The 23,270-nt window shown below is 35.7% G+C and overlaps 1 protein-coding gene across 1 annotated transcript in view; it reads right to left on the reverse strand.

Moving 5' to 3' along the window:
* Nucleotides 1–3,167, reverse strand: part of LOC149422612 (alanine aminotransferase 1-like) — a 95,815-nt gene extending 92,648 nt beyond the window's left edge. Inside the window, exon 1 of the mRNA XM_089633405.1 lies at nucleotides 3,033–3,167. Within this exon, the coding sequence (XP_089489531.1) occupies nucleotides 3,033–3,062 (30 nt within the window). The 5' untranslated portion in view covers nucleotides 3,063–3,167. The remainder of the gene's footprint in view (nucleotides 1–3,032) is intronic.
* Between the last annotated feature and the right edge of the window lie 20,103 nt (nucleotides 3,168–23,270).

The raw sequence follows: 23,270 nt of genomic DNA on the forward strand, positions 1-23,270 counted from the left end.
ATATTTAAATTCACCTTTCATTTCTCAATAATTTTAAATGATGGCCAAGAACACCCTTGAAGGGTGAAAGCCAGAAATAATAAGAAAAAAAAAAAAAAAACTCCCCCCCCCCTCTCCTGACTTGACTCTCATCGGTTCTAGTGTTCGTCGACAATATATATTATTGCGATATTACACCTAGTACCTAAGACAGGAATTGGTTATACATAACACAGTACTATTGAGAAAACACTACCTTGTTTATTCGCCGTTACATGACTGAGTGCTGCAATCTACGAAGTGCTTATACGATGGGACATTTTACATACAGATTATATGAAAATCACTCTATAGCACTCAATACAGGATGCACCAATTCTAGATTACTAATTTAACTACGGTTAATTTTGTAATGTACTTTCTATGAGTAGGTATGATCATGCAATCAAATTTTTAACAGTATCTTCATTAAAAAAACCGTAATTATTTTTCTCTGTAAATGCACGTAAACACGCACTAAACACGTCACACTTAATTACCCAATATACCTACCACAAATGAGACATTTCAAGGAAACTTTTTGTAGGTACCCACTAATAGTAAATATTTAATATGTGTTATATTGTTTCGTAGCTGTAACCGATCTCCTTTTTAGTCTCCTTATAAAATATAAATTAAAAATAAATATTTTTTATAATTATGAGTATATTACGAATAAATGGCGTTTTTTAGAGCAGTTGTGTGGTTTCGGTTTAAGTCTGCATTTGATATCAGTACCTATATTTTGAATTTCTGGTATTCCTATTTTGTGTACCCAGCATTTTATTTGAGATTTAAATGTTATAATATTGTTGTGGGTTTTTAATGAGAGTGGGATTTTGCTTATCACTATAGTATATGAAGCTTTTCTGCTCAAATGTCGTATTTTTGGTTGCTTGTTGGATATGTTTTTGACCCGAGTGTTTCTGATATACGTGTTGGTTGTTTTTTTATGTGTTTTGTATTTATGAATGTAAAGAAGTATTGTTTTAAAACAGAGTTTAAGTCATCAAATTAACTAATAAAGCACCGGTGTAAGTATGACAACCTGCATAAATAAAGGGAATTTTTATATTTCGTTAAAGTAATTTTTTTTGAAATCTCAGCCAACAGAATGTGATTACAAAATTTTGCATTTACAAAAAATAATTACTCATTCTATCCAAGAAAACAACGCGAAAACAGTTCATTGTTAAATAAAACACCGTTTGTAATAAAAATAATTCATTTTCAACGGTCGCACTTGCCGGAAATAATGGTGGATAGGCATCAAAACGTTTCCGGTTTTACCAGGAAGTGCGGAGAACGGCGCAGAACGGAAATAGCTCGGGATAACAGGAATTAATGTTCGGCAGAAGGGCAGAGTGAAAAAAAAAGAAAACTTAACGCCTAGAACTTGCAATAGTTAATCATTTAGTTAGGGGAAAGTTATACTGGGCGCTAAGCGTTTGGTGTTTTTGTGTCCTTCAGAATATGATGGAAAACCTAACGGTTTTACAGGGTGTCCTAAAACTCATAATATAGGCGAAAAACTGGAGAATCTACATCATATAGGTCATAGAGACAGAATTTTATCCTAAAAACTAGAAATTTCGACTTGATTTACTTGAAAACGAAGGCTCAACACAAAAAGGCTATTCTACAAAATCAATTCCAAATGTGATGTAGATTCATCAATTTTCCGCTTGAACTGCGAGTATCCGGACACCGTGTGTACCCGAACATGGTTTTTACAGCTGAATTAGATGTTTAGGCTGCTAAATCATTCGAAAATTGATTTAGGACTTAAGACTTAGTCCAGTTCTGGTGGAAATATATAATCTCTATTTGGGGAAAGTTAAGATGAATGCAAGGTAGTAAGTGAAGTTGAAGTGTTTACCTAGATATTCAAATCTGGTCGGGCCCTCGAGGTAAATCCCCAAGTTTGAGATCGCATTGAAGCATTAACGTCAATTGATTTAGTTTCTTTTTGGACAATGCCAAAGTGAGCCCACAGAAATAAAAAATAAATAAAAAATCGCTCAATCGTGAAAAATCACAGTTTTTTGGATTTAAGAAATCATTTCATATTCAAACGTATACTTTTATACATTTCTATTCATAATGAAGGGTAAGATTACTTTTTTTCAAATACTTTGATTTTAAAAGAATTTGACCGTTAAATTAAATCAAGGTAAATAATGGAAAAGGTCAACGAATGTCCTTGTACACTAAAAGTTTTTTGATTCCATGAATCTCGATTGCCCTACAGTTGATCCCCCGACATTTGATCCCCCGATAATAGATCCCTAGAGCAGTTGATCCCTCGAATACTTAACCCCCCAAAGAAATATTTCTGTTGTACTTCCTACCTGGTAACGTTTGCAAAGAGAGATGTACGGCCTGAAATCAATATATTTGTTTGCAGCCATATTGAGTGGAAATTGCACAAATGTTTTAACTAATAATAATTGAGAGTATGCAGAGAGGATCATTTTATCATTTTCACATTGTCATTTAATGTAATGAAATCTTATATGTATCAAATAATATGTAAACACTAATTTATGTATCCAATATGTCTGTCTCATTCATTCATCATTTTAGAGAGGATCATTTTATCATTTTCACATTGTCATTTAATGTAATGAAATCTTATATGTTGTAAAAAAGGTGCCTTTGTACGGAGTCTTACCAGTGTACATTTCGGCGTTAGTTCAGGTGGTAGAGAATAGAGTTCCATATCTTCAGGTTTTAGGTCAGCCAACGGGCTTTTACACGGGGAAAAAATGCCAAGTCGACCACTCCATATTCGTCAAAAGAAACACAAAATGGGAGTATGAAAATATATTCACAAATCACAATCACATTACAGATACAAAAATGAGAAGGGTTATTAACATCCTAAATATTTCTAGCTGTTTGTTAGGAACAATCTCTCTCTATATTTAAGAGTTCTGGCTGGCAAGCATGGATGTTGACACGATTCTAATCATAAAAGGCACATAAGGAGAAATGGTAATTAATCAGCTTACATGAATTTGCAGGAGGAACAACACGTACATGTTGAATCACTAATATGGCGGGATATCTTCTGTACTGTACGCGCCATTGCGCGTGCAGTTCTCCATCGTAAATTGGTACAAAATTAGATACCGGTTTTTAAAGTACTTGCACAAAAATAGCCGTTAATTTAGGCGCGCTACGGGAGCGTCTTTGTTAATTGCAAAGCACACATGTTGCCAAGGCCGAGGTTAGATTTTAAGTGTGGGGGCCGTTGATGATTTTGTCAGCCAGCGTGCGCGAGCATTGTGCAGTTTGCCAACTTAACCCGTGCGCAATGCGAACGCATGCGCACAGCGAACAATGGTGACAACTGATAGCTAACTAATTTGAATTCGCGGGAGTTTTTAAACGTGTTGATTTGTTACGTGACACATCCCCGCCCGCCCGAGAAAAAGTGACGTGGCAATGAAACAATACGCTTGAAGAATCCTCTTTTACTTAAAACATGCCACTGGCTTTTCAGAGAGATGGCTTGCGAGAGAGAGAGAGAGAGAGAGAGAGAGAGAGAGAGAGAGACTGGGTGTGCTAGCTAAGTGATGACAAACATAAAACACATAGTGACACAATAAGACAGTGCATAGTAACATATGACATGACAAGACAAGACAAAACATAGTAACATATGGCATGACAAGACAAGACAAAACATAGTGACATATGACATGACAAGAGGAGACAAAACATATTGACATATGACATGACAAGACAAGACAAAACATAGTAACATATGACATGACAAGACAAGACAAAACATAGTAACATATGACATGACAAGGCAAAACATAACATAGAACATGACATTATGAAAAAAAAAAAATGACTCTAAGTTTATCATTGGTCCGGGAAGCTAAGATTTGCGAAGCGTAGTTTGTTTGTTTGCGTAGTGGTCGGAGTTTAAATTGCGTTGCACTTGTTATTTTCACTAACACATGACCCATTGAGATTACACTCAAATGAACACTAAGGTCTTGGAAAAAGAACACGGAGTGGAACTTTGTTGTTGCGGAGGGGTTCTACTATCACAGAGGTCAAAATAGGTGCTTCAGGTTTGTAGAAATGCCAGAGTGGATCCATGCTGGCAGTAAGCAAGGTTGTACTGGTTATTAAAGCGTGCAGGGCTGCGAATAACATGGGTTGGTGCAAAGTGGAGATTGGTGGTGAGTATGCACAAACGGCAATTGGTGAGTCTGCACGAACGGCATTTGGTGAGTCTGCACGAACGGCATTTGGTGAGTCTGCACGGACGGCGACCGGTTGGTCTGCGTGTTTTAGTATTTGCAAGACAATGCGTGTGTCAGTGCGTAATGGAGCAAAAGACAACAGTTGATTTGGCAGGAACGGACAACTAACCTGGAGCTGACATGCTCGGAGGTTGTTGTTTGGAAAGTGTCATTATATTGTGAGACAACTTTGTTCGCAACTGCACAAACGGCTCACACTTAATTGAGTTGGGTGTGGTCGGGTGCTTTTTATATAACGAGGTTGAAGAGAGGGGACCTCCGTGACGGTAGTGTAGGCGGCAATGAAGAGGGCTCAGCTGGTGATGAGAGAGGCTGCTGGGCTTCTTTTTAGTCCAGGAGTAAATTATTATTAGAAAAAAATTCTTGAAGTTTACCTGCCTAGTAGACCAATGATGAAAAAATGGTTGGAGAGAAACAAATGTGCCTTGGGGAGAAGAAAGAGATTTGCTTGCCAGAAACCAGAGAAAGAGAAAGATAGAGATGTTCCTAACTAGTTGAGATTTTACCAATGTAAAAATGTTTTCGTATCAAGAGGTGACTCTGTATAGTCCATTCAGTGCAATAGTACTGAATACAAATCCACTGATACAAGAACATGTTTGTGCAATGAGACAGAAAATAACTTAGACACGTCAATTCTGAAAATAGTTGTTGTAAAGAAAAACAAGTTCCGGTTTGTCTTCCTCATCAATAACAATGTACCATGTATAACACCTTTCGGTCACATTGAGTATGTAAAATCATAGGATCTCAACTTCCTGACCCAAATCTGTTATATTGTTGCACTTTATTTTGTCTTGAATGACATTAATTTGCCTTGTCAAATACACCAAGCCAGGTCACTCATATTAAGTTATCCTGTGTCTCTAGGTGCCCCCCCTTTGTATATAAAAATGTATAACATGTATAGTTCACAACATTCGTGTTTGTGGCAATTGTGGTAACACCAAGTGTGTTTCCTTGCTCATTTTGTTTGATCATTTTAAGTAGGTAAAACCCAATCAGGTCTTAAATAAACCATTACAAACCTTTATATTGTAAGCAAAGAGTAAGTAAAACCAAATAGGTCTCTTTTGCTTTATTCATATTTTTTGTCTTGTATAAAACATCCTTGTTGGCATATGTCTTGTATTATTGCTAACCTTCCGTGTAAACTCAGCATAAGTTTGTGTCATCACACATCGTGTAAACTCAACTTATGTTTGTGTCATCACATACCGTGTAAACTCAACTTATGGTTGTGTCATCACAGTATATTGTAAGCAAAGAGTAAGTAAAACCAAATAGGTCTCTTTTGCTATATTCATATTTTTTTGTCTTGTGTAAAACATCCTTGTTGGCATATGTCTTGTATTATTGCCAACCTTCCGTGTAAACTCAGCATAAGTTTGTGTCATCACACAACGTGTAAACTCAACTTATGTTTGTGTCATCACATACCGTGTAAACTCAACTTAGGGTTGTGTCATCACAGTATATTGTAAGCAAAGAGTAAGTAAAACCAATAGGTCTCTTTCGCTATATTTGTGCGCTGTGTAAGTAATTACTACTATCACATCACATGTCTTGTACAATTGTATCTGCTTGTCATGTTACTTTTGTATTATGCTGGTACCAATAACTATCGACATCACCGTGTATGTTTATTGTGTATTTTGTGCATATGCCGTCTGTATTGAAATGGAAACTTCTTTATCAACTTGAACGTAAATTTGTCTTCCACCATGATACGAGAGATCGTTATAAAATCCACCATGATACGTGCGAACGTTATAAAATCCAATGCTATACGAGAAGTTCGTCATAATCACTTATTTTTCTTCGCCAACCCAGCGAATAGGTAATTTGTCTCAATGTTTTGTTATAAATACATACTGTCTTACATCCTTTCAATACTGGGCTCGTCTTTTTTTCAAATCGTTCAAATTTTTACATGATACGTGAAGACGTCACAATAATACTTACCGTGATTCGTGTGAACGATATAATATCAATTGGTTTTTCTTAAATAAGATTGCCACCTGTTTATACTTGAACTACCTGACGTAGATCATTTTACCCGGATATGTCTTGTCATTTTTTAAACATTTGACACCTTTTTTAAACTTGCCAAATAGCAGGAAATTTCCCTCTTGGAAGAGAAGTTTTTTTTTTTTTTAAATAACATTGAAACTGTGCATTCAGCAAATTTTGGTTGAACTGATGCCTGTGGACTTCTTGTAACTAAACCCAAGAACTATCTACTATCCATTGACCATGGACTAATCATCGGCTTCACTTTTGATTATGAGGTATCGTGTCGTAGGAGGTCAATCGGGACATGACACAAAAACACCTAACTCGTCGACTGGGAAACGAATAAGAAAACTCCCAGGTTTGTGAAATTTGAGCAAGGGTCTGTCATTTTCTCACAAACTTGTAGAAGATTAAAACGACCCCTAGTCTTTCGTCCAATACACATGAAAGACTAGAATTGTATTATGTTGTATGTTATGTTTCATCACACTTTCTTGTAAATGTAATGAGTCGGGAAACCTGCTGTCAAATATATTTCGCTCTCTCCTGAAGATCGAATCCGGACTCTAGCCAGTTTTCAGCAGATTTCTGTACTCAAACGTCTTTTTTCTTCATCACTTTCACCATGTACATATTGTAGAAAATTATTCTCGAATTTGGAAATAGTACGATAGGCATTAGCTTATCGTCTGTCAAATAGGACAAACCTCATCCACGAATTATTTTTTTTTCTCACCCCTTCTTCCATCATCCCTTCACCCTTCAATGAAATATCTTCACTATGTTTTCTTCTTTGAAAGCCTTACGTTTTTACCGCTTTAGCGATGATATTGACCATGAAAGGTCAATTGCTTTCAAAGAAGTTATTTTCTGTCTCATTGCACAAACATGTTCTTGTATCAGTGGATTTGTATTCAGTACTATTGCACTGAATGGACTATACAAAGTCACCTCTTGATACGAAAACATTTTTACATTGGTAAAATCTCAACTAGTTAGGAACATCTCTATCTTTCTCTTTCTCTGGTTTCTGGCAAGCAAATCTCTTTCTTCTCCCCAAGGCACATTTGTTTCTCTCCAACCATTTTTTCATCATTGGTCTACTAGGCAGGTAAACTTCAAGAATTTTTTTCTAATAATAATTTACTCCTGGACTAAAAAGAAGCCCAGCAGCCTCTCTCATCACCAGCTGAGCCCTCTTCATTGCCGCCTACACTACCGTCACGGAGGTCCCCTCTCTTCAACCTCGTTATATAAAAAGCACCCGACCACACCCAACTCAATTAAGTGTGAGCCGTTTGTGCAGTTGCGAACAAAGTTGTCTCACAATATAATGACACTTTCCAAACAACAACCTCCGAGCATGTCAGCTCCAGGTTAGTTGTCCGTTCCTGCCAAATCAACTGTTGTCTTTTGCTCCATTACGCACTGACACACGCATTGTCTTGCAAATACTAAAACACGCAGACCAACCGGTCGCCGTCCGTGCAGACTCACCAAATGCCGTTCGTGCAGACTCACCAAATGCCGTTCGTGCAGACTCACCACCAATCTCCACTTTGCACCAACCCATGTTATTCGCAGCCCTGTACGCTTTAATAACCAGTACAACCTTGCTTACTGCCAGCATGGATCCACTCTGGCATTTCTACAAACCTGAAGCACCTATTTTGACCTCTGTGATAGTAGAACCCCTCCGCAACAACAAAGTTCCACTCCGTGTTCTTTTTCCAAGACCTTAGTGTTCATTTGAGTGTAATCTCAATGGGTCATGTGTTAGTGAAAATAACAAGTGCAACGCAATTTAAATTTAAGTATTTAATAGTAAATTCCTGATGTATTTCTTGTTGAAGTACAAGGCGTAATTTATTAGCGACTTCCTTGATTTGTCAGTTAGAGACAGGTCCCTTTTACGAAGAGCTTGGAGTAATATTTCTCTTTTTGATTGGAAAATGTTGGTGATTACACCAAATGTAACTCCTGTAGGTACAGTGGGCGAGTCCATTTTGAAGGTTTGCTTGATGTTTGAAAAGAAAGAAGACGATTGTGTTCCGGAATTTTTGAAGTGTTTGAATTTTTTGAAAATTTGGCCAGGACTTTGCTTTGTAAAACTGTGTTTTTTAGTTTTACTAGTCACTATTCACTTGTTGAGAAAAAATTGGCCAGGACTTTGCTTTGTAAAACTGTGTTTTTTAGTTTCACTAAGTCACTATTCACTTGTTGAGAAAAAATTGACCACAGATTTACTGATTTGAAATTGAGAATTTTGAAGAAAAGGAATGAATTTAATTTCACTTTTTCACTTAACTTGTTGTAAGGTTAACACTTGTTGTAAGGTGAACACTGTTGTAAGGTTAACACTTGGATTTGCACACTAGAGGAAAAAAACAGTTTTACCTATAATTTATTAGGAATAAATGTATAATTAGTGTTAAGAAAAACCCGTGTTTTATTTAAACTCGTTGAAGGGAGGTGATTTGTTTGTTGGTAATGTTCACTATACGAGAGGAGACATTACATTACGATTTTGAAATGAGCTTTGAAAAAATAAACAAACACGAATTCGTGATGTTTATGTTTGTTGAGAAACAAAAACAACTCTGTTGTGTTCGTTTGCGGTTGTCGTGTCTGTTCATGTGACGCGGCAAAGTGTGAACATGCGTGGCCACCTGTTGGCACCTAGCATCGTACTACCTACCTTTATATCCTTTGTAAAATTATTGTGGCCTATCTACCCAACTCCCCTCTCCTCTCCTCTCCTATGCCGACTTAGTTGAGTTAAAATATTCGTCCTGTCAACATCGTTTGATTACGGAGCCCCCTTTATCGACCGTGTCGAAAATCAAAGCCATCGTGAGCTCGCGCATGGTGAAATTTGTGAATTGTTGTGAACCAGCGCAAAGAAGGATTGAAAACCGTGGAAGAATAGAAAAGGGTAAGTCGGCATTCCGAACTTTTCCAATCCTATGATTCCGCGTTGCGATGGTGCGTTTCCGTCCCCAACATTGATCCTTCGAGCCGGATAATTTATATTAATTGAAAAAATTGTGGTTAATTTAATTATTTCAAGGTTAAATTGTTCATAAAAGTTGATCTATGTGTAAAAGTCGCGTCAGCCGTGCTGTTAGCGAAAATTGCCTGTAGGTAGTAAAAAATACTTAACTGGTGACAAATTTGTTAATATTTAAAATAAATTGTTGTTTTCACTCGGCATTTTTGTGCAGATTAATTTCTCAATACAATGGCTGAGAAAAAAGTACTTTTGTTGCAATCCCGACGTGAGCGAATAGTATCTCGTATTCGTATTACGCAAGAGCTCATAGCGAGCACTTATGATGATAGTAAGAAAAAAGATACGTTTCTTGCTAGATGTGAAAAGTTAAAAGATTGGTTACAAGAATTTGAATCAGTTCAAAACGAGATTGAGGAACAATTACTGTCATTAGACAAGATTACAGAAATGTCAGAACTAGGAAACATTGCGAATAATGTTGATTCAATGTATTTCGAGATCATGCAAATGAAAAGCGTTATCACTAGTAATAATGAAAATTCAATTCCTAAAACAGCAAGTAATTCGGTGATTCGTGCACCAGTGATAAGGCTGCCCACTTTTGATAGTAACATTAAAAGTTGGTGCTCATTTCATTCATTATTTAAAAGTCTTATACATGACAGCAATGCATATACTAATGTAGAAAAATACCATTATCTTTTATCAGTAATTACAGGGCCGGCACTGGCACTTATACAATCATTGCCTCTTATCGAAGAGAATTATGACATTGCCTGGAATATTCTGGTAAATCAATACCAAAATTCTAGAATTCTTTTCACGCATTACGTTGATGAAATTCTTAATTTCAAAATATTACAAAACGAGTCTGCGTCAGGTATAGCGCGGTTACTCAGTACGTTTCAAGAGAATTGCGCCGCTATAAAGGCGATGAAGATAGAAAATATCTTTGATAAATTTGTTGGTCATATTATGATACGATCGATGGATCTGACAACTAAACGTCAATTTGAATCCAAATTGCCCGGTGAAGAGATTCCAGAATTGGATTCAATTTTCGAGTTTCTGAGAAATCAAACGCGAATTTTAGAAATGTTATCTCCACATACTACAAAAGAGAAAAATGGTTCGTTTAAAACGTTGTTATCTGCCAATAAGAATGATAATAACCTTCATTGTCCATTATGTAAAGGTGCACATTTTCTTTACAAATGTGCATCTTTTACATCTTTAAGTCCCCATCAAAGGAGGGACAAAATTAAAACTTTAAACCGTTGTTTCAATTGTTTGAAACAGCACCATGTAAAAGATTGTGTATGAAAATTTACATGCCAGGTTTGTAATAAAAAACACCATTCAATGTTGCACATTGCCGCCAAACCATCGGGCGAAAATGAACTTAATAATTCAAGTGCAACCCTGGCCGCAACAGCGATTCCGAGCGTTTCTACCGTTTTGTTAGGAACTGTACAACTTGAGGTCCGAAATCAATATAATGATTATATACCTATCCGCGCCGTCGTGGATTGTGGGAGTCAAGTCTCTCTGATTACGGAAAGATGTGCCCAGCTCTTGGGTTTGTCAATTAAAAAACATCGTATTTCACTGAACGGTTTAGGAAATTCTAGTATAAATTCTTGTCATGGAAAAACAAAATGTTTTATAAAACCTCGAAATAAAAAAGGGCCTATTCTTCAATGTCAAACTGTCGTGATTACAGAAATCACTTCTAATCATCCGTCATATGATTTACCATCGAGTGGAACGTCACAATTTAAAAATTTAAAATTAGCTGATGAATCATATTACATGTCGGGCAAAATAGACCTTTTGTTAGGAGCTGACGTATACTTGGATATATTTAATAGTAGCCATGAAATAATTCACGGCTCTCCATGTGCTGTAAACAGTGTATTCGGTTACATTATAATGGGGAAGATGGAAAATTCGTCATTTCAAACGCCTTCGTCTTTATTTGTTGAAACAAATTCGTTAAACAATACTCTTAGAAAATTTTGGGAAATTGAAGAAACGCCTTCAATTGTGACGAGTAATCCGGACGACGAATTAGCCGAAACAATCTACGCTTCGAATCACTATCGAGAATGTGATGGTAGATATGTTGTACCATTATTAACAAAATCTGAAATTATGCCTTCTCAAAATTCCTTAAAACTTGCGGAATCGCGATTGAACAAACTAGAAATTCGTTTTAAAAGGGATCCCATGTTAGAAATTAATTACGGAAATTTTTTACAAGAATATGAGGGTCTGGGACACATGACACGGGTACCTCGGAATTTAGATGCATTCTATTTACCTCATCATTGTGTTTTGAATCCTGACAGTAAAACTACAAAACTACGTGTGGTTTTTGATGGGTCGGCAAAAACCCAACCAAATAACTTATCTCTAAATGACTTAATATTGAACGGTCCAAAATTGCAAACTGAAATTCCACGTATGATTTTAAATTTTCGTTTTCATAAGTATGTATTTACAGCTGATATTTGTAAGATGTATAGGCAAATATTAATTATTCCATCTCAGCGTAAATTCCAAAATATTTTGTGGAGAGAATCTCAGAATGAACCGGTTATTGATTTCGAGTTACAAACTGTAACGTACGGGTTGTCTAGTTCACCATTCTTGGCCATTCGTACCCTTCGCCAACTAGCACAAGATGAAGGATCAAAGTATCCTGACGCTGCCAAGGTTCTATGCGATGATTTTTATGTAGATGATTTGGTAACAGGGACAGAAACGATTAGCACAGCCCTCAGACTAAAACAAGATATCATTGGATTGTTAAATCTTGGGAAAATAGAACTTAGTAAATGGCAATCTAATACACCGTCACTTTTGGATCACGTTTCGCAGGAGCACCAGCAAGATGGTCATTCTTTTGATAACGCCGGAACTGATCAAATTGTTAAAATATTAGGCATTCAGTGGAGTCCAACGACTGATAATTTTACCTACAAGGTCGATCTACCTTCTAATAAGATATGCACAAAAAGAACAATTTTATCAACGGTAGCTCGTTTATTCGACCCACTTGGGATCATCACCCCAGTAACATTTTTCGCAAAATGTCTATTACAGCAACTATGGAAGTTAGGTGTCGATTGGGACGATCGTGATGTTCCACCACATATTCATAATACGTGGAGTAAATTTGTAAGTCAACTTTCATTACTTCGAACATTGAATATTCCTAGATATTACAACACTGTGATGACAAGTCGTCTTTTCCTCGTAGGGTTCTGTGACGCTTCACAATTGGGTTATTCTGCAGTGGTATATTTATTAGAGCGTAGTAGCAATACCACTCACATCTTCATGGGAAAATCGAAGGTCGCTCCTTTGAAAACCCTGTCAATTCCACGACTAGAATTATGTGGGGCCGTTCTTCTCACGAAACTTGTAAAGTATATTATGTCATCTGTAAAGTTTGCCGAACAAATAGAAAACGTTTTTCTATTTACAGATTCGACTATTGTACTAGCGTGGCTAAAAACGCCGTCATATTTATTGAAAACATTTGTCGCTAATAGGGTTGTACAAATACTGGAAAATACACCAAATGCTGTTTGGAAGCATGTTGTCTCGGAGGAAAATTGTGCCGATTCTGGTTCAAGAGGGCTTTTCCCAGCAGACATTATATCACACCCTTTGTGGTTTACGGGACCAAAATGGCTTCACCAACCAATAGCACTCTGGCCTTGTTCAGCTGTGTACAATCAATCTGACGGAGAAATACCAGAACTCAAAACATGCAACCTTAAAACGTTTGTATCATCTCAAATAGTACCTAATTCGATTATTAGTAAATATTCTTCATTTTATAAATTGCAACGCGTCGTCGCTTGGATAATGCGTTTCGTAAATAATTGTCAGAAACGTCCTGGTAGTGGAAATTCAAACTCGACTTATCTAAGTTCTCGCGAATTAAATGATTCGCTTATGAAAATCGTACGCATTGAACAGGAAACGTATTTTTCTGTTGATATACGTAATATGCGAAATGGCAGTCCATGTTCAACGCAAATTCAAAACTTGAAACCGTTTCTTGATAGCCACGGTATTATCAGGGTGGGCGGTCGACTCAAGTATTCAAATTTGTCATATGAAAGTAAATTTCCGATCTTACTTCCGAAAATCTGTCATTTAGCTTATTTAATTATAGATTATTATCATAAACTATATCTTCATGTTGGGCCACGAAGCCTTCAATTCACTATTCAGCGTAAATTTTGGATAGTGGCTGCACGGAATAAAATTCGCTCACAACTGTCGAAATGCATTGTCTGCTATAAAATGAAATCTTCGGTGCTACCTCCCCTAATGGGTGATTTACCTCCTTCTCGAGTGCAACAAAGCCGTGTTTTTTCTCGAGTTGGTGTAGATTTCGGAGGACCTTTCACCTTGAAAGATCACAAACGTAGGGGAGCAAAAACGTCAAAGGGTTATTTATGTCTATTTGTATGTATGGCAACGAAAGCAGTTCATTTAGAGATCGTGTCTGATTTATCTTCTGAAGCATTTATTGCAGACCTTAGCCGGTTTACAGATCGTCGAGGGTTATGTTCTGAAATCATAAGCGATAACGGAACCAATTTCGTCGGTGCAAATCGGTACCTACTCGGTATAAATAAATTTTTGGCATCACAGCGTGATGTTATATCTAATCATCTAATTCAGAGCGGCATTATTTGGTCTTTTAACCCTCCAGCAAGTCCTCATTTCGGAGGCTTATTTGAGGCAGGGATAAAATCTGTAAAATACCATTTAAAACGGGTGATAGGTGAGACCGTTCTAACTTATGAAGAATTTGCGACAGTCCTCACTAGAATTGAGGCCATCCTCAACTCCCGCCCTTTGTGTTCAATGAGCTCAGACCCCGAGGATGTGAATGGACTCACCCCGGGCCACTTTTTAATCGGTGGATTCCTACTAGGTTTGCCTGAATATGACTTTCTTGACACCACGTCTAATCGTTTAAGTAGGTGGCAACATCTCCAAAAGAGGTCGCAACATTTCTGGAAACGTCGGCATTTAGAATATTTAAATACGCTTCAACAACGATCAAAGTGGTGCAAAATCAATCCAAACATTAAATTAGGTCAATGAGTGTTAATAAAGGAAGATCGTCTTCCACCGATGAAGTGGGTATTAGGACGAATTATCCACGTTCATCCCGGTAAGGATGGAATAGTTAGGGTAGCTACTGTTAAAACTCAATCTGGTTCGTTGGTTCGACCAGTGATAAAGCTTTGCCCGTTACCGGAAGAATAAAATTATTATTAGTGATAAATCTTAAGATATACATCTAAAATAAAAATACGTTTTCATTTTCCATATTTTTGTTGTGTTTTATTTTTATTTTATTTACCATTGGGATATATATATATTTTTTTTTTGTTGTTTAGATGTCTATACTCTAATTCTCGTTTTGTTTCTCACTCAGATTCTAGACCAAAGGAATATTACCAATTTTAAATATTTTTCAAAACCAAAATTTTTTGTTATGGTCCTGGAACCATTTTTTGAAAATTTATACTTAATTTAGTAAAAATTCATTTTTTTTTATTGTTTTCTGCGAGGCATTACGGATACAACTTGAATGAACAATTTACCTATGTATATATTTAAATTTACCTTTTATTAAATTTTGTATCATAATTATTAATTCGTTCAAATTAGGTGGGCGGAAATGTTGGCACCTAGCATCGTGCTACCTACCTTTATATCCTTTGTAAAATTATTGTGGCCTATCTACCCAACTCCCCTCTCCCCTCCTCTCATATGCCGACTTAGACTAGTTAAAATATTTGTCCTGTCAACATCGTTTGATTACGGAGCCCCCTTTATCGACCGTGTCGAAAATAAAAGCCATCGTGAGCTCGCGCATGGTGAAATTTGTGAATTGTTGTGAACCAGCGCAAAGAAGGATTGAAAACCGTGGAAGAATAGAAAAGGGTAAGTCGGCATTCCGAACTTTTCCAATCCTATGATTCCGCGTTGCGATGGTGCGTTTCCGTCCCCAACACCACCATTTTGTGAAGCAAGTTTTTGCGAGCGCGCCAAAAAAACGGTTTGTGTAACAGTTTGTGGACATTTGCTGAGATGGAAATCACATGTTGTTATATGAATAATGTACATCAATAGAATTTCATTTGACGAACACGAGGTAGTCTATTGTTGGCTTATGAAGGGATGACAAGAAAAATAAAATTTTAGCCCCATGTTGCGCGACAGTGTAAAAAAGGTGCCTTTGTACGGAGTCTTACCAGTGTACATTTCGGCGTTAGTTCAGGTGGTAGAGAATAGAGTTCCATATCTTCAGGTTTTAGGTCAGCCAACGGGCTTTTACACGGGGAAAAAATGCCAAGTCGACCACTCCATATTCGTCAAAAGAAACACAAAATGGGAGTATGAAAATATATTCACAAAGCACAATCACATTACAGATACACAAATGAGAAGGGTTATTAACATCCTAAATATTTCTAGCTGTTTGTTAGGAACAATCTCTCTCTATATTTAAGAGTTCTGGCTGGCAAGCCTGGATGTTGACACGATTCTAATCATAAAAGGCACATAAGGAGAAATGGTAATTAATCAGCTTAAATGAATGTGCAGGAGGAACAACACGTACATGTTGAATCACTAATATGGCGGGATATCTTCTGTACTGTACGCGCCATTGCGCGTGCAGTTCTCTATCGTAAATTGGTACAAAATTAGATACCGGTTTTTAAAGTACTTGCACAAAAATAGCCGTTAATTTAGGCGCGTTACGGGAGCGTCTTTGTTAATTGCAAAGCACACATGTTGCCAAGGCCGAGGTTAGATTTTAAGTGTGGGGGCCGTTGATGATTTCGTCAGCCAGCGTGCGCGAGCATTGTGCAGTTTGCCAACTTAACCCGTGCGCAATGCGAACGCATGCGCACAGCGAACAATGGTGACAACTGATAGCTAACTAATTTGAATTCGCGGGAGTTTTTAAACGTGTTGATTTGTTACGTGACACATCCCCGCCCGCCCGAGAAAAAGTGACGTGGCAATGAAACAATACGCTTGAAGAATCCTCTTTTACTTAAAACATGCCACTGGCTTTTCAGAGAGATGGCTTGCGAGAGAGAGAGAGCGTGAGAGAGAGAGAGAGACTGGGTGTGCTAGCTAAGTGATGACAAACATAAAACACATAGTGACACAATAAGACAGTGCATAGTAACATATGACATGACAAGACAAGACAAAACATAGTAACATATGGCATGACAAGACAAGACAAAACATAGTGACATATGACATGACAATAGGAGACAAAACATATTGACATATGACATGACAAGACAAGACAAAACATAGTAACATATGACATGACAAGACAAGACAAAACATAGTAACATATGACATGACAAGGCAAAACATAACATAGAACATCATCTCGGCTGTGCGGAAATTGTGGAATCCTCCCGTCGAAGTGCAAGAAATACACAATGGAAGTGTAAAAAATGCATTCAACATCCAAAAAATAAACTGAAGCAGATGACAAAAAATGATTTTTTATTATTAAATGATGAAGAGCCATCTATCGTCAAACAAGGTAAACAGATGAGTGAATCACCAAAAACTGCACCCGTCCAGCCAAAAGGGACAGATAGTTTATCAATTACAACCACAGATGGCAATGGGCTTCTTACTTCAGGATTATTTATTAATGAACTATCAAATTTTATAACTGATATAATGGAATTTGTTGAAAAAAAACTAGACTCATATGCCCAAAAATATGAATCGATCATCTTACAAAATCAAGAAATTATTAAATCAATACAATTTATATCAGAACAACAGGATGATTTAAAAAAGCGCATAATTGACATTGAACAATCACAAAAAACAGTCAATACTGATATGATGGAATTAAATAAGCGTAATTCTATCCTACAAAATACCATATCCCAACAAGAAGACAAAATTGACCGACTGGAGTACCTAAACCAAATATGCAATATCGATATAAGAGGTATTCCAGAATCAAACACTGAAAATCATATTGAAACACTAAAAAAAATATCCAAAATTATTAACTATGGAGATACCGCACTACCCTTACAATCTGAAATTACGAAGATACATAGGCTAGGACCGAAACTGTCCGAGAAGAATCCCAGATCATTAATAGTGTCTTTCAATAATATTAAATCACGTGATGATTTTCTTAACAAAATTAAAGCATATAAAAAATCCACTGCGACCACCACAAATAAACTAAACACAGCGGACCTAGGACTGTCACAAGAAGCCAAACGTATTTATGTGTCCGAACACCTGACACAAAAAGGAAAATATCTACTTTCGCAAACAAAAAAATTTTCAAAAGAAAACGATTATAAACACTCCTGGACGGCTTCGGGGCGTATTCTGCTGAGAAAAACGGACACCTCCAAAATCATCACAATAAAAAATGTCCTTGATCTCGATCGACAAAAACGTCAATCACTGTGACGGTTGATAAAAGGTATTTCATTCTTTACTGTGCTACATAATAATAATAATCATTCGGCTGATATCTTTTTTTTCGCAAGTTTTTATATGTGCCGGATCTCTAGTAACAAAGTATATACAAAAAATAATGCATCTTTACTGTCTTTAGTATTTTTATCTTGTAACCGAACGATTATTGTAATAATTGCTAATCTTACTACTTACTATTCTTACTATATTTTATCTCCTTTGTTTGAAACTCGAGTTTTTTCAGTACCCTTTAAGGAAAAATTTGTTCATTCCGTAAATATTATTTTCCTTGCAAGTTTCTCTTTGTCTCGTATCACTCTTAACAATTTAAATACTCTAAATAATGTATTCTTACCTTCTTTAGTAGATTTCTCTTTTATGAACATAATTTTTGTAATCACTGCTAATATTGTTGTTAAACATTTTCACCATATTTTACTTCTTATCATCCAAACACATTATTTTTTAACATTATTCAAGAAAAAAATAGATCATTCTGTAAATATTTTTTTCCTAACATGTTTTTGTATGATCCATACAACTATTTTCCATTTATTAACCATTCAAATTAACATATTCGTACTTTCTTGTAACAGCATAACTATTGCAAAAATTGCTAATCTATCTTGTAATTACTCTTACCATAGTTTATTAATTTTGATAAAAACTAAAGACTCTTTAATATTCTATAAGAAAACAGTAGATCATTCCATACGTATTGTCCTACTCACATGTTTTTATATGATTTACACCATCATCAATAATGTATTTACCCAAAATAATGTGTTCATACCTTCCTTAACAGATTCCTCTAGTTTTGACATAACTACTGTCACAAATTCTAATGTTTTACCCTATCTTTCGACATTCTCACCATATAAACAAATAATACCACTTTTATTAACACGAATATTTCTCACCAGTATTAATATTTGCGGTTGTTTCTTGACAACACTTAATACATTTACCTCAATACTATTTAAATCTTGGAAAGAAAGTTACTGGAAATGCTCTAACTCTGTTTTAATTACATCTTTGTTCACTAACCTTGTTCTTATCTATTCATCACACTAACCCATACTCTTCATACATGCTCGTGATACAATTAGCTGGTACTAGTCAAACGAAATGATTGATATTAATCTACAAATAGAAAACCACGGTAACGTGATTTCTCCTGAAACCAATGATGCCTCAAAGTGCATAAATATTCTAAAACCCTATAAACGATTAAAAATATTCTCAACAAACATTCGAAGCATTGATAAGAACTATAATGACCTTCTTGTAACACTTGCCGATTTGAATAATATTTTTGACATAATAATTTTAACTGAATGTTGGATCAAATCAAATTACACTCACAAAAACATTACAGGATTTACAGTTTTCAATACACAAAATAATAAGACTCAGTCAGATGGAGTAATTGTCTATGTAAAATCTGAGCTGGACCCGATTATCTCTGAATTAATCATTGATAATGCCAACTGCCTTAAAATAAAAACCATCCAAACCACAATTCTTGCACTATACAGGTCACCTAAACACCAAAATATTTCATCCTTCCTTAAATCCTTAGACTTGGCCTTATTTAACTGTACACCAAATGAAGAGCTAATGGTGATCGGTGACATTAACATAGATTTACTTAAACCAAAAGCATCACAAACTCTCGACTATAAAAATCTCATGACTCAACACGGGCTTATTTCTTATATTAATGCTCCTACTAGAGTAACTGATACTAGTAACTCGTGTATTGATCACATATTTCTACGAACAAAAAAAAATGCAAAGGGAATTATATATCAATCAACCATAACGGACCATTTCTCAATAGCAATTGGTCTTATGCATAATAAACCCACTACCGGAACGTCACGTAGTAATATAAAAAAGAAACACATTAATCTCGAGAAACTAACTTCTAAAATTATTTTAGAAAATTGGCTCTCCACTCTAAACTCCACAGACGTAGACATTGCTTTTAATACCTTCTCTGAAACTCTCTTGCAACATATTGAGGATGTCACTGAAGAATCCCATGTGAATAATTCAAAAAATAAAAAACTGAAACCATGGATAACAGATGGCCTAATTTTTTGTATTAAAAAACGGGACAAGCTTCACAAAAACTTACTCAATAATCCAGACATTCAAGCCCAAATATTTTATAAAAAGTACAGAAATATATGTAATAATATCATTAAAACCACAAAAGAAAACTACTACAAAGAAAAACTGTCCAGAGTCGGTAATAATAACAAACAAATTTGGAATATCGTCAAAGAAATATCTAACACTGATCACCCAGTACAACCAATCAATAAATTAAACATCAACGGCCAAGACACCTCCCTAAATGACCATCCAGACACTGTGACCAATCACATAAATGAATACTTTTGCAATATCGGTAAAAATCTAGCATCAAAGATTTTAAATAAGACATCAACCGATGAAAATGTCCTTGCCGACATTATCAATCAATGTGCCAGTGAAACAGATAATATACTCACCTTAAACCCGACCAACTACGATGAAATTTCTCAAACCATTAGACAGTTAAAGCCCTCTCATTCGTGCAATCATGACAAAATTTCCTCAATTATACTAAAAAAAGTTGAACCCTTTATAATCCATCCATTAGTACATATCATAAACCTCAGTCTCACTAAAGGTGAATTCCCAAACAAACTCAAACTTGCCCTAGTTCAACCAATTTTTAAGTCCGGAAATCCTACTGACATAACAAACTACAGACCAATTTCTTTATTATCATCACTATCAAAAATTATTGAAAAAATAGTAAAAAAAAGACTTATCGACCATCTTACAAAATATAACATACTCTCGTCAAACCAGTATGGCTTTAGAGAAGGACTCAATACAGATTCAGCTATTTTAGAACTAACATCACATATAACACAAGCCTTAGACAAAGGTGATAAATGTCTGGCAATATTTCTGGATTTAGCTAAGGCATTTGATACAGTATCTCATCCAATCCTTCTAGCCAAGCTCAAAAAAATCGGAATAAAGAATAAGGCATTTGATTGGTTCAAATCGTACCTCACAGACAGAAAGCAATGTGTTAAGCTACCATCGCATAAACCATCCCATTCAACTAGCATTAACTTTGGTGTACCACAGGGCAGTGTACTCGGTCCCACACTTTTTCTCATTTATATCAATGACTTATGTAAACTATCTATTATTGATGGCAATATAATCACTTTCGCCGATGACACTGCCCTAGTACTAAAAAGTAAGACATGGGAAGAAACATTTCACAGAGCGGATCTAACATTGCAAATTATTAAACAGTGGTTGGATGATAATCTACTCACCTTAAACATAACTAAAACGAAATATATAACGTTTAGTCTTAATATTCCGAGTCAGCCTTCAATCAATCATACACTAAAATACATTCTTGTAGAGATAACTCTAGTTGTCTGTGCAATCCACTAGAACGAGTAGATTCCATTAAATATTTGGGTGTAATAATTGACAATAAACTACGATGGGAAGATCACGTAATAAATGTTACAAACCGTATACGGAAACTGGCATATATCTTCAGGTCATTACGAAATATTCTTAATAAAAATACACTAAAAACGGTATACTTTTCTTTATGCCAATCAATTATATCTTACGGTATAATAGTCTGGGGAGGATGCTCTAACACGATATTAGATCCATTAATTAAAGCTCAAAAATTGATAATGCGGACTATTTACAAAGTACACTATATTCACCCCACGAAGGACTTATTTAACGACTTCAAAGTACTCAACATAAAATCCTTATACGTCAAAAACATATCCTCCTACTATAAATTCAAACATACGAAAAAAAATATTTTTGAATCGACCCATAATACAAGATATTCCAACAAATCGAATTATACTATTCCCCCAATAAAAACCTCAATGGCACAAAGACAATTTAACTTTCTTGCTCCAAAAATATTCAATAATTTAACGTTAGAAATAAAATCAATAGCCAAATACGACAGTTTCAGGAAAGCGCTCGGGGATTTTTTGATGTGTGATTGTTATAGTGTTAGTAGCCTATTCCAAGTACTCAGATAGAGGTGTATATATTGTTTATATGCGTGAGGATGCGTCATATGGGTGTATGTATACATGTGCTGTTATATGTATATAGGTATGTCTGCTGCTATATACACATGTGTGCTTGCATGCACACATATTAAAAATTATATATATAATTATGTATATTTTTACAATCTAATGCTAATTTACTTCTTTCTCCTTTCTAATTTCTATCTTCTACTTTATATTACAATTTTTCCAAAATTTTAGCTTCATCTATAGTTACTAATTTCATATGTTTACACTAGATTTCATATTTCATACAAATTAATTACACTCAATTGGTCACCATGAAACAGGCAGCCGCCTAGTATGGTGATTCATTATATCTACTTTATGTAAATTTCATAATAATGTAACATGTATTAAATAAATAAATAAATAAAAAAAATAAAACATGACATTATGAAAAAAAAAAAAAATGACTCTAAGTTTATCATTGGTCCGGGAAGCTAAGATTTGCGAAGCGTAGTTTGTTTGTTTGCGTAGTGGTCGGAGTTTAAATTGCGTTGCACTTGTTATTTTCACTAACACATGACCCATTGAGATTACACTCAAATGAACACTAAGGTCTTGGAAAAAGAACACGGAGTGGAACTTTGTTGTTGCGGAGGGGTTCTACTATCACAGAGGTCAAAATAGGTGCTTCAGGTTTGTAGAAATGCCAGAGTGGATCCATGCTGGCAGTAAGCAAGGTTGTACTGGTTATTAAAGCGTGCAGGGCTGCGAATAACATGGGTTGGTGCAAAGTGGAGATTGGTGGTGAGTATGCACAAACGGCAATTGGTGAGTCTGCACGAACGGTGCACGAAGTGTGGGGGCCGTTGATGATTTCGTCAGCCAGCGTGCGCGAGCATTGTGCAGTTTGCCAACTTAACCCGTGCGCAATGCAAACGCATGCGCACAGCGAACAATGGTGACAACTGATAGCTAACTAATTTGAATTCGCGGGAGTTTTTAAACGTGTTGATTTGTTACGTGACAACGTATCAAATAATATGTAAACACAATTTATGTATCCAATATGTCTGTCTCATTCATTCATCATTTTATCATTTAATGTAATGAAATCTTATATGTATCAAATAATCTGTAAACACCAATTTATTTATCCAATATGTCTGTCTCAACAAAGGTACCCTAGTGAGACAGACATCGGAAACACCTGTAAAATAAACTTTATATTGATAATAAAAATTAAAAAATACTGTCCAGTAACAAAAGACAACATCCTTTTATATAAAGTCGTCTTAGGGAAAAAACTATTTTCTAAATATA

This window comes from Hesperophylax consimilis, chromosome 7, assembly GCF_061612785.1.
Source record: "Hesperophylax consimilis isolate HC1 chromosome 7, BYU_Hcon_1.0, whole genome shotgun sequence".
NCBI classification, from domain to species: Eukaryota; Metazoa; Arthropoda; class Insecta; order Trichoptera; family Limnephilidae; genus Hesperophylax; species Hesperophylax consimilis.